Below are 12,366 nucleotides of genomic sequence, written 5' to 3' on the forward strand. Positions count from 1 at the left end.
ATTGACTTCAGTTTACATTAGCTGAGAAAGCAATGGAAGACTTTTAGCTAACATGCCTATGACTGATCATATTGGCTATAGGATCTAAACACCTCAGAAAAGTCGAAAAATTCAGAGAGAGATATCCAGCTATTTTTTAATTCAAAGTGATTAGTTTCATGTAGACTAGACATCTACAACCTAGACTAGGCTAATGGGCCTATACATCTTGCATTTTCTGCTCTATGAGACCATGTATTTAATCATAATCAGATAACGTGTCCTAATTTGATTTCCAGAAGATAAGGTGACATTACTTATTAAGATTTAAGAGATTATCCGATTCGAGTATGTATTAAATAAAGTATGAAATCAGAGGAGATGGTTAGTACAATTAAGTGTACTCCGGGTTACATCAATACCCTGGTAGCATTTGAGGGCTCAAGTTAAATCAGAAATTCAATTGAGTATAGGCTAAATGTTTGGGTGTTTGAATTTTGTACTGCATCTAAAACTTAATTTGGCTGTCAAAAGAAATTCATTTTTTATGTAGGTGTACTTAAATGATATAAGTGAAAGAACCGCAAAAATGTGAAGCACTAAAAATTGAGACTAGAAACACTTAACGTAAAGTAATTTGAAAGCCCTTTAACATGATGGGAATGTGTGCTCTTCACCTCGTGAAAGATGTTAATAATCTCTGCAAGAGTTGCTTCATGCTAGAACTGAGGACATTCAACAGGGATTTATATCAATTACTTCCGTCCATCTGTGGTTAAAATAAGTGAGCAGAAACAGAATTTTTATTTTTGCCATCTATCTGTTAAGATGGGGGAAATGACTGAATTATGTCTGTGATTATTGATCCACTCAGAAGTGTAAAAATACTTAGGCACACGTGATTAAGTTCTTTATATAGCAATTGTTGATTTTTAAGCTGATCATGTTTGAACAAGTAGAATAGGAGACTTGACCAGGGGACCATTAAGTTACATCAAATTGTGAATTTCTGTGATTTTTTTTTTTTAAATGCCGGGAAGGAATACAATTATTTCTGTTCCATACAACAAACCAACATTTAGACACCTTTTCTGTATCAGACTCAGAAAGTAAAAAAGGACAGGGGAATTCAGAGTCAGCCTAACTCCCTGGCAATTGTGCAATAAGTGCTCAATGTCTCCTAAGGCCCTTTGTTCAAAATGAAACATTCCATTTCTGATTGCTGCATTGCTCACTGCTACAATTGCTTCCATCAGGCAATGACTGTGCTGCTTATGTTTAAATTTCTTCTTTGGAAAATGTTTGCGAAATTTCTTTAGTCTCTGTGGCCCACGGTCACCCTCCTCTTTCAACTACACAGCAGTTAATTGAGGGTCTGTGACAGCACAGCTCATGAAAGGTGGCTCTGAAGCCATCCTTGTTGGAATTACTCATGAGTTCCGCTTTTTGTATTTCCTCTTGCAGTTTCAAATGATACTGAGTGAGACTGCAGTCTTGTGGCTGATTATCTGCTCAGTGTGTTTGGATAACTTTAGCAAGCACGTAATCTTTAACATCTCTTTTTGAGATATTCAAGATAACGAGATTTTATTTTTTAATTAATCATGGGTTCTGGGGAATTGTTCCAGGGAACAGTTATTGACATAGTGAAGCATCTGTAGGAGGCAGAGTAGAAGTCTTCTGCTAATATGCAAGCTTGTTGAGCTGGAAGAGTTATCGAGAAGTCTGATAGCCAGGCCCTGATTGTGGTTTCTAGATTTACTGTTGCATATTCAAGCGTGATTTTAAAAATAAATTGAATAATAATTGAACGATTGCATTTTCCTGTTTAATTCATTTGGTGATAAGGATAAATGCTAGAGTGCTATAGAGATCTTTTCACTCTCCTCATTAACATCCAAAGTTTTCTTTTGAAAGAGTATTAAAAGGAATTTACTGGAAGTATTGCCGTCATCGTACCCACTCCATGTTGAAAATGGTACCTTGGCTTTTTTTTTTTTTTTTAACATCTTTATTGTAGTATAATTGTTTTACAGTGGTGTGTCAGTTTCTGCTGTATGACAAAGTGAATCAGCTATATGTATACATATATCCCCATATCTCCTCCCTCTTGCGTCTCCCTCCCACCCTCCCTATCCCACCCCTCTAGGCGGTCACAAAGCACCGAGCTGATCTCCCTGTGCTATGCAGCTGCTTCCCACTAGCTATCTGTTTTACATTTGGTAGCTTGGCTTTTAGTGGCGCCGGATATAGTGGTGATTGATGGGGTCATATGTGAGGGCTGAGTGGACTTTCTTAGTTGTTGGATGGTCTAACCTATCCTGGAAATTATTTATGTTATCTGTTCATTTTAAGTTGCAATCTTTTAAAAAATTTTTATCATGATAGGAACACAACATGGGATCTATCTTCTTATCAAATTTTTATGCGTTCAATCCAGTATCATTAACTATAGGAACAGTGCTGTACGACAGATTTCTGTATCTTATTCCTTCATCTTGCACAACTTGTCTGCATCTCTCAGGCATATGAGTACACATTTCCCTCAACTTTATAATGAATGTGATATTGAAACAGCTCTAAGAATAAATTTGGGGGCTTCCCTGTTGGCGCAGTGGTTGGGAGTCTGCCTGCCGATGCAGGGGACACGGGTTCATGCCCCGGTCCGGGAGGATCCCACATGCCACGGAGCGGCTGGGCCCCTGAGCCATGGCCGCTGCGCCTGCACGTCCAGAGCCTGTGCTCTGCAACAGGAGAGGCCACAACAGTGAGAGGCGCGCGTACCGCAAAAAAAAAAGAAAAAAGAAGAATAAATTTGATTGTTTTAAAATGTCTACTGATACCCATGGTGCTGAGAATTAACTGGCATCATAAAAGTCAAACTCTGCTTATGGTATTAAAAAAACATCTTTCTCTCCCCAAAGACTTCCACTGTGTTGTCTTGAAGTTTGTTAGTTTGTTGCAGGTATTTTACTTTCTAGGTGCCTCCTGGTGAGCCTCTAGAAAAGTATCATTTACAAATGCATACCTGTTCAGAAATTGTTGTTCAATTTCAGGAGATACTAATAATTTATGTTCACATCCCCTCCAGGTTCGCAGGCTGTTCAGTTGTCATGTCTATTAAAGATTCACTGATGTCCATTGTTAGCTTTTTAAAAGACATTTTATTTAGAAATTATTGCTTTCACTTCTTATTGCCATCAGCCCATTTTGCTATTGCTTAGAACATTTACATTAAAACGAAGTTTATCTTTGGAACTTTAAGATGTGCCTGTCACAGTGACTCTGTTTTGATATATAGTCACGTCCCTGTGACGTTACGTCTCTCTGCTCTTAAAAAATTATACTGATATATGTGACTAAATTACATTGTGTCTTCATTCAGGAAGTAGAAATTAGTGAGAGAGAAAATAGCAAAGATCAGTGTTTTTAAAAGAGAAAAAAAAAAAACTCTGGAGAAAGGTTATTGCTAATGAAGCAGAGAGAGACAGAATGATCTCTTTGCAAAGCATTCTGTTTTAGTATATTACACGTAGCAACAACTTGGAATTCTGTGAACATGAAGGAAAACTCTAACCCTATTTAAAAATGGTGTCTCAGGGTTACCTAGGTATGCATGGCAGCTGCAATTTCTGCTCAGATGAAGCACAAGTGGAAATTAATGCGAAGGTGACTTTAGCTGGGGTCATAGAAGCAGGCCACCCTGTTCTGGATAATGCTGCATGTAGCCAGGGTAGTGGTGAGGTAGGGGATGCAGATATGTTGAGGAAGGAGGTTTTGCTGAAGCTCTGTTGAAGCTCGGAGATTGTTCACTAAACAACAAAAGTAGATATTCTGCTTTAGAGATTTTTGTCTGTGGACTCATATACACGGTGACCTTCGTATTTTTAGCATCTGATTACTGTTTAAATGAACGCTTAATTCCCCAGTGTAGTATTGGCTACAATTTTATCCTGATGCTGCTTCAGGCAATAAAAATTATTTGCAGTTCAGCTTACTAAATGGTATACTGTTTCCTCTGCTGTACACACTGTGCCACTTGTTCACTCTTTTATTCAGCGTCATGCAGGATATCTGTTTTCCTTTGGTTTATCATAGCCTCAAAAACACCTTTACAAAGAGATCACGAAGCCACTCTTGATCTGTAGATTTTATCTGAAAAGAAAAAATAAGAAGGAAAAAACAGGGAACCTCAGAATGCGAAGCATGCCTCGGCTCCAGGGTGATCACTGAAGGCCTGGTTTAAAAAGCAAACCAGGACGCAGGATATGCAGATCACGATAGCTTTTGTGTCTTTACTTATGTTTTTGATTTGAATGTGTTTTAGAGCGTTTGGAAGTAATTAATGAATTAACTAATTTTTATGAGATATGTTGATAAGTTTTTACTTAACACTACAATGTAATTCTGTTTTGGTGGCAGGTGGCCCGGCGTTGGGGCATTCAGAAAAACAGGCCAGCTATGAACTATGATAAACTTAGCCGTTCACTCCGCTATTATTATGAGAAAGGAATCATGCAAAAGGTGAGCAGCTAATACAGCATTAAAATTCATTGAAATGTTGCACATTCATCTGCATGTCATACTTTAAAGCCACATATCATTACACTGCTGAAGCAAGGTTTTCGCCCACTTTAACATATGCTTAGCTGTGTGTTTTGCTATTACAAGCCTTTCTGTTTATAAATGCATGGGCATTATAGACAAATGTGTAATAATATCATATACAAAGTAGTAGACTTTCTGGAAGTCCCCACTTTCCTGTGTTTGGTAGAAAAAATGTTGTTTTCGTACGAATATGGCAAAAGCATATATCCCCAGAAGTCATTGATATTTTGCTACATTCTCCACAAGTATATAATTTTGAATACTAACTGAATTGTTACCTTTTCCCTCTTGTTCTGGTTCTTAAAACATTCAGAACACTGCTTGTTCTCATTCTGAAAAACATTTTTTCGTGGCTGATTTCATTACTTGACAGCTTAACATCTTAAACCGTTGATTAAAAATAAGTATTTGATCTTATTTCATTGGTATAATGAAGTTAAATTTATTTTATTTCAAATGAGTGTCTCTTAATATTTCCAGGTAGCTTTTTTAAAAGGTGTGAGATAAAACAAATGAATTACACCTAGAACAAAATATAAAATTTTTGAAGAAGGTAATGAATAAATGAATAAATAAAGATAAAACATTTGGGTATTTGTTATTGTTACATCCTTCAGCCTTGCACGCATATTCGATCTAATAGTCTTGACTGTGAACAACGTTTAGGATTTATTCATCGTGAATATTACATTATAGTTTTATTATGCATCCTTTGTTCATTTGGGGGGACACAGACGTATATCACAGATTGTGGCATAGTTTTATGTCACCATGGTTCTGCCAAGAAAAACTAGACCAGTTGATCCATGAAACTTACTAGAAGACAGGGAAACAGCATCATTGAGTTTTCTAGACCAAAGGGAATCTGTGCTCTGGAGCTGGCCAGCCTGGAAGTTAGAACTTGGAAGATCCTTAAAAGATAAGGCTGAATTAGATTCTTAATTGCTTCCTATTTCCCTGAATCTCTCCTTCAAAATGTAAAACCAGTTACTATCTGCTCTGTCTTCTCCATCTCAACCCTGGAGTCTTTTTTAATTCCTCCCTTCCTCTCATCCACCACTCCCATTTGCAGCCAACCCCTTTCACATACATCCCATTCTTTTCGTTTTCATCACCATCTTCCTAATTGGGCACATCAAGTGGGCTGGCACAGTAGGTGCTCTGCAGGTCCCCTGGGCAGTGTTACACAAAATGCAGTCATGACTTTGGTTTGCATGCTACCTTCTCATTAGATCACCTTTTTTGAACAGATTCTTCTGCTACTAAGCAGTGGTATTCTTACCTCGTGAAGCTGCTGTGATTATTAAATGAAATTATGTACTTGAGACACTTGCATTGTACCTGGCGCAAAAGTCTTCAACAAATGGTAGCTGTGAATGCAACTCACACCCTGAATCCAAGGCATATCTAGCTTGTGTGTCTTGACCAGTAAGTCCCTTACTAAATGGAGCAGTCACAGAGAGCTAAAAAGTATCGTAAAATGTCTAATCATACCTCAGGTTTTAGACACAGTATTTGAGGGGGTATCTTCAGGATGACATGTCTGGTCTTAAATATTCTCAAAGGTGTTCAAACTTATGCTTATTACTGATACCACCACTTCCATGTTCCTATTTATTTATACAGTTATCACATATCCTATTTATTTACCTCTTACTTTAATAAATTAATAAGGCAAGATGCTATCAAATAGTCAAATGACAGCATAGATGTTGAAAAAACAAAGAAAAATGTTGTGGCTCCTCACGTTTTTTCTATTAGGCTGTAATTGCCAAAGGAAACTATTAGCAACTATTTATTTGTCAGCTAATATAGGAGAGCAAAATGTTGTACATCACAGGCCTTTTGGGGTATTGCATATGATATAAGGAAAACCAGGTCGTTTAAAGGTGGAAAATGCAAAAGTTGAAGTCTACTTATAACTAGCACAACAATCAAGACTTTGGACAATTTTTACAGACGTACATATACTTATTCTTCCTTCCACGTGTTGAGCCATTCTACTTGCCACTCTCTGACACACCTGTGACTCTCATTGCTTCACTCTTTTTAGAATGTCCTGCCATCTTATCTTTACCTGTTAACATAATGGTTAAGTAAGTTCTAGTATAGTCATTCAGAGGAAAATTATGCAGTCCTTTAAAAAAAGAAAACCCTGATGTAGAATTATATATTTTAATGTATGGGGAAAGTGTTTATCTGACCACGCTTGTTCATGAACTTAAAACTCTGTGTGTATGTGGTGTATGTAAAAGAAAATAAAACGGAAAGATTAGAGGATAAAATAAAACCCAAGTGGATCGAAACATCAAAGAAACCCTGATTATTTTAGTAGTTATGAAAGAAATAAGAAATGAAGTAATGATCATTATACCTTATAGACAGTATATGTATGAATTTCAAAATTTAGAAATGATGGGAAAAGTATATACAAACATTTAAGCATTGGTTATTTCTGGTTGATATAATCAGATTATTATTTCTTTTGTCTTAATCTGTAATTTAAAATTTTCTTCCAATATCCCTGTATCACCTCTGAAATTTTAGAAGTTAACACATAATTTAAATAGCTAGTCTTTCAAATTTCATGTTTTATCTATCTAAGCATTGCAGTTTGTGTATACTGAATGTATAGCATTTTCCATATTATAACTGAATAACAGAAGACGTTCTGTCCCGTGGTTGGTTATCAGCCCTTGTTCTAAACTTTGTGGCATTTAACATAATCCAGTAATTACAGTAGTAGCCCTAAATATGTTTACTGTAAGGAAAATAAAACAGTGAGTCAAGGCAGAGTCCTTAAGAGGTTTTATAATCTTGATTGCATATTATACATTTTAATTCCCCACAGTGATTTATCGAATCATTTCTAATTATAACCAATAGCAACAGGTTGTACAAAAAAACTTCCAGTATCCTAAAGCAAATGCCTCCTTCTCAGCGGCTGCAGACAAAACAAAGCAGGTTATTAAATGCTCTGAGGTATGCAGGCCATTTATTTTATTTTTATTCTCAAAGTGCTTTGAACAAGGAAACACGGGAAAGAAGGATTTAGTATAGTTAAGCTTTGTTTCTGATATGGTCTATTTTTACTTTTATGGCAGTTCCACCATTTCACCTTTACGAACTTAATTTCCTTTTTATAAAGGACTAAAGTAAATAAATTTATGCCAGACTCCTCTGTTTGCCATGCCCTGTGCTAGAGACTTCCATCTTAGTCTTGCAACAGGCTTTCCAAGAAGCCATTCCTGACTCCATTTCACACAAAAAAAAGGGGAACTGGGGGCAGTTTAAGAAACATGTCCAAATTCATAAAAACTAAGTCTTGGCTGTTTTCAAGCCTAAGGATATTCAGAGTATTTGAATTCTCTAAATTGATTCCTCTTACAGGTAAAAAAAATCCAGGGCAAAAAACATTCTAAATCTGAGTCCAGAACAGCAGTGCTCTTTGGTAATTTTTTTTTTTCTTCCCAAACATGCACAGATAGTTTATAAACTATGAACTCACCATACCCCCACGTCACACAGCAAGTAGCAGAGGAGTTGAGTAATTTGCACCTTTCTAAAATTACTGAACTCTACATACACACAAAAAGTTACTGCCAAACTTAATACAAAGAACTGTATTCATCCACTCCCGCCCTGCCCAACCCCCCCCCCCCCCCCCCGTGGGTTTTTGAGAAGCTCAGCATTGTCTATTAATGGCAGCGGGGGCAGGGCTGTATTTGTTCCACTCAATTGTTTATAATTTCCTAGAGAAGCATTACTCTTCAAAATTTAAGTTTGGGACATGTTATTTCCTACAAATTACGCCACTTCTCCTTTATTTCAGGCAGCTGTCACATTCCTTTTTTTCATTTCCTCCCTATGCATCGTGTATTTTAAATTCCTTTCACTTTTTTACACTGTCTTACTTCAATTTGACACTTTATATACATCCTTACCTTCTGTCTAAGGCATCTTGCTTTCACTTTTAAAAGTGACGTACCCAGGATAATGCTGGGTACATCTCGATCCGTCTTTCGTTTAAATAAGGCTATGTATCTTTTTTTTCGGGTGAGAATATACGGTGCAAAAGAAAAAAAAAAGAACAGTTCACCCTGCGAATCAGTGAATCACTAGTCTAGTCTTATTAGGAACACAATACATTTTTCTTCCAAGGTTTGGAAGTTTAGTTTTTCTACAGTTTCAGAAATATAATGTTAAGAGGGAGACACTACACTTTAAAGGCCTGTTTATTTTATAAGTACTATAGATATTACCTTTTCAGACAGAGGGGAAAACATTGTAATGTGAAGATGCCTGCATGAAATCATTGATTTTTTTTTCCCCCAAATAGCAATGTAAGTTTACACTTACATGAAAACAAGCAAACTGCTCAGCTTTCTAGCTATATCTGGAATGAATGTAATTATTACTCAAGGTCAACATTTTGCATTTCCCTCGATTGAACCGTAGTTTATCACACAAAGTGAGGATTTTTTTTTTCTATCTGTTAATAGTTCGTTGCTTCTTCTTTTGTTATTCATCCTTTCTGGAGTATTAAATCATGTTTTTGTTTATTTCTTTCTCTGCCCTTCCAATCTGGGATGGTGAAGATGAGTTGTTGGGTTTTTTTAAGCTGAGATGTAGTTGACATAACAACCTCACATTAGTTTCAGGTGTACAACGCAGCGATTGGATATTTGTATCTCTTGCGAAATGCTCACCACACTAAGTCCAGTTACCATCCGGCACTGCACATAAGGATGGGATTTCTCTTCCGTGTTTCCCTTAGGTGGCTGGAGAGAGATACGTCTACAAGTTTGTATGTGATCCAGAAGCCCTCTTCTCCATGGCCTTTCCAGATAATCAGCGCCCACTGCTGAAGACAGACATGGAGCGTCATATCAACGAAGAGGACACGGTGCCTCTGTCCCACTTTGACGAGAGCATGGCCTATATGCCAGAAGGGGGCTGCTGCAACCCTCACCCCTATAACGAAGGCTACGTGTATTAACACAAGTGACAGTCAAGGGCCTCCTCGCACCTCTCCTCTTTTGCGAGATGCAGAGAATCTCTGAATTCTCTTCAACCTTTGTCTGATTTTTGTTGTTTATATTTTATTTTTAAATAATAATACACAAAAAGGGGCTTTTCCTGTTGCATTATTCTATGGTCTGCCATGGACTGTGCACTTTATTTGAGGGTGGGTGGGAGTAATCTAAACATTTATTCTGTGTAACAGGAAGGTAATGGGTGAATGGGAGGGGGGGATTGGGGGATTACTTTTTACTTAGGCTTGGGATGGGGTCCTACAGGTTTTAAGTATGATGAAGCTCTATCATGTTGATTTGATTTCATAACAACCTAGAAAATGTTCATTTCCTCTGGGTGTCTATAGTACACAGTTAATTCACATTGTGTAAATATCCACTTGGAGACTATTTGCCTTGGGCATTTTCCCCTATCATTTCTGAGTCTCTGCAAGGTGTACAAAAAAAAACTACTGTAAAAGGCAGTTTAATTGTTAGAAATGACTGTTTTTGCACCTCTTGTAAAAAGGTATCTAGAGATTGCATTTGCTGCTTTTTGTTTCGTTTTGCTTTATATATGACTCTTAGAGGATAACCATAAAATGGGTAATTCTCTCTGAAGTTGAGTAATCACCATGACTGTAAATGAGGGGCACAATTTTGGACTCTGGCTCCAAACTGAGTCACAGGCCAGTAGCAGTATACGTATCTGGTGCCACCTTGCTCTTTAGATACAAATCATACTGTTGTTAAAGTATTTTGAAGCTCATTTCAGTTAAATAATGATATTTTTCATGGTCCTTTGAGATCTTCATTTAAATGGTAAATCTGGGATCACAATGAAGCAAAAAATATCTGTCTCCTTTCGCTTCCTTCAGTACATAAAAACATTATTTAATCAATAAGAATTAACTGTACTAAATCACATAATATGCTGTTCTAGATACAGCAAGCACTCCTTAAGAAAAATATCCAATACACTAAATAGGTACTATAGTAATTTTTAGACATGGTACCCATTGATATGCATTTAAACCTTTTACTGCTGTGTTATGTTGAAACATATATAAATATTAGATAATGCTAATGCTTCCGCTGCTGTCTTTTCTGTAATATTCTCTTTCATGCTGAATTTACTATGACCATTTATAAGCAATGCAGTTAACTACAGATAGCATTTCAGGACAAAATAGATGACTCGAACCATTTATTGCTTAAAAAATAGCTTATGCCATGCTATGCTATAAGCAGCTTTTATGCACATTGACAAAATGAAGAGTAAGCTTCAGCTTGCTAAGGGAAACTGTGGAAAATTTTGTAACTGTTGGTGAAATGGAAAATTATTTACAAACTGTCAAAGAATATGAGGAAGTTGCTGTATGACATAGTGCTGGCGCTGGTACTATCCATCATCTTGTTTTGGACACTCGTGTAAATGTGATTGGATTGTTTGAAAGAAGATTTAAAGATTTAAAGTTTCAAAGGTTTTTGTTTTGGTTTTGTTTTGCATTTGGAGAAAATACTGAAAGCAGGGTATAACAAAACCATAAGTAAATGGTGTTACAGTATCTCTGAAGAGCTTGCTAAAATGATTCAAGCAAGAAACACGAATTTTGTTCACTCCATCAATATCCCAGAGGAACAAAATTTTTTAAAGAGTCAGTAGCAAACTTTTAAAAAAGTCCTAAACACAAAGCCAAAATCGACTTATAAAAGCTTTTCATGATGAACACAGGAAAAATTGTTGAAAGATGATCTCCTGGCTACCCATTTTCCAACATGACATGGATCACAACTCATGTCTTTAAATTGAACAGTTATTGGGAAACCCACATACCATAATCAATACTACTCACATTTGATCCTACAAAAAAACTTCTAATTTCAACACATCTATGTAACCTGTGATTTCAAGGCTTGTTCTACATTTACATTATATAGCATTAGGCCCATTATGGGCTAATAAATATGCCTTAAAAATCAGAACTTTTCCCCCCCACTTTGCTCATGTGGCCATTTACAGCATGTAGAATAAAAACAGATTTTAAAATATTCAGCTAAAGTTTTACTGGAAAGAGAATTGACACATTTGGAGAAATTGAAGGAGAAATTGAAAGTGGGTCCTTAAAATATGATCTAAGTGAAAATTATATTGAGTATTCTTTTTTTTCTCTTTTTCTTTTATTCTTTTAAAACTTCTAGTTTGACAGTGAGAAAATTGGGCTATGAGTTATTTTAAGGCATCAAGGAAGAATTGGTATTGATTATATAATATTAAAGGACAAATTATATATTTTGCTGTTTACGGTACTAACTCAGTGAATGAAGTAAGTAATTGGCCAACATTAAGTATATTTCTCATACAGAAGGGTTCAAGACATTACATTATAAACTCTTGGGAAATGTATCTAAATTTTTTTTTTTGGTTCTGTTCTTATTCTACTTTTTGTTTGGTTGTATTTTTATTTTCAGATAGATTAATAAATCTGGCAGCTGATTTCTGCAAGATTCTTGTGTTTTGAATTTCTAATTGAATTGGCTATTCAAACATAGAAATCAACAACATAACATTTTCCTTCAACTTGGTAAAGGAAAATAAAAGAATTATCTCCCCTCATGTTTGCTGCCTTTTGATGTTAATACCCAACAGACTAATTACAACAAAGAATGTCACCTCTGCAATAACTAATGAAAGATGATTTTCTTTAAGTTATGCCTATAAAAATGCTTAAAAATAAAAATGCACACAGCTGGCAGTGCAGAG

The 12,366-nt window shown here is 36.1% G+C and overlaps 1 protein-coding gene across 12 annotated transcripts in view; it reads left to right on the forward strand.

Moving 5' to 3' along the window:
• The window catches only part of ETV1 (ETS variant transcription factor 1), a 95,463-nt gene extending 83,355 nt beyond the window's left edge, over positions 1 to 12,108 (forward strand). For all 12 annotated transcript variants that reach the window (XM_073809668.1, XM_073809667.1, XM_073809664.1 and 9 more), the window contains 2 exons: positions 4,402 to 4,503; positions 9,365 to 12,108. In XM_073809668.1, the coding sequence (XP_073665769.1) occupies positions 4,402 to 4,503; positions 9,365 to 9,586 (324 nt within the window). In that variant the 3' untranslated portion in view covers positions 9,587 to 12,108. The remainder of the gene's footprint in view (positions 1 to 4,401; positions 4,504 to 9,364) is intronic.
• Positions 12,109 to 12,366: the final 258 nt, after the last annotated feature.

This window comes from Tursiops truncatus, chromosome 9 (genome assembly GCF_011762595.2).
Source record: "Tursiops truncatus isolate mTurTru1 chromosome 9, mTurTru1.mat.Y, whole genome shotgun sequence".
Lineage (NCBI taxonomy): Eukaryota > Metazoa > Chordata > Mammalia > Artiodactyla > Delphinidae > Tursiops > Tursiops truncatus.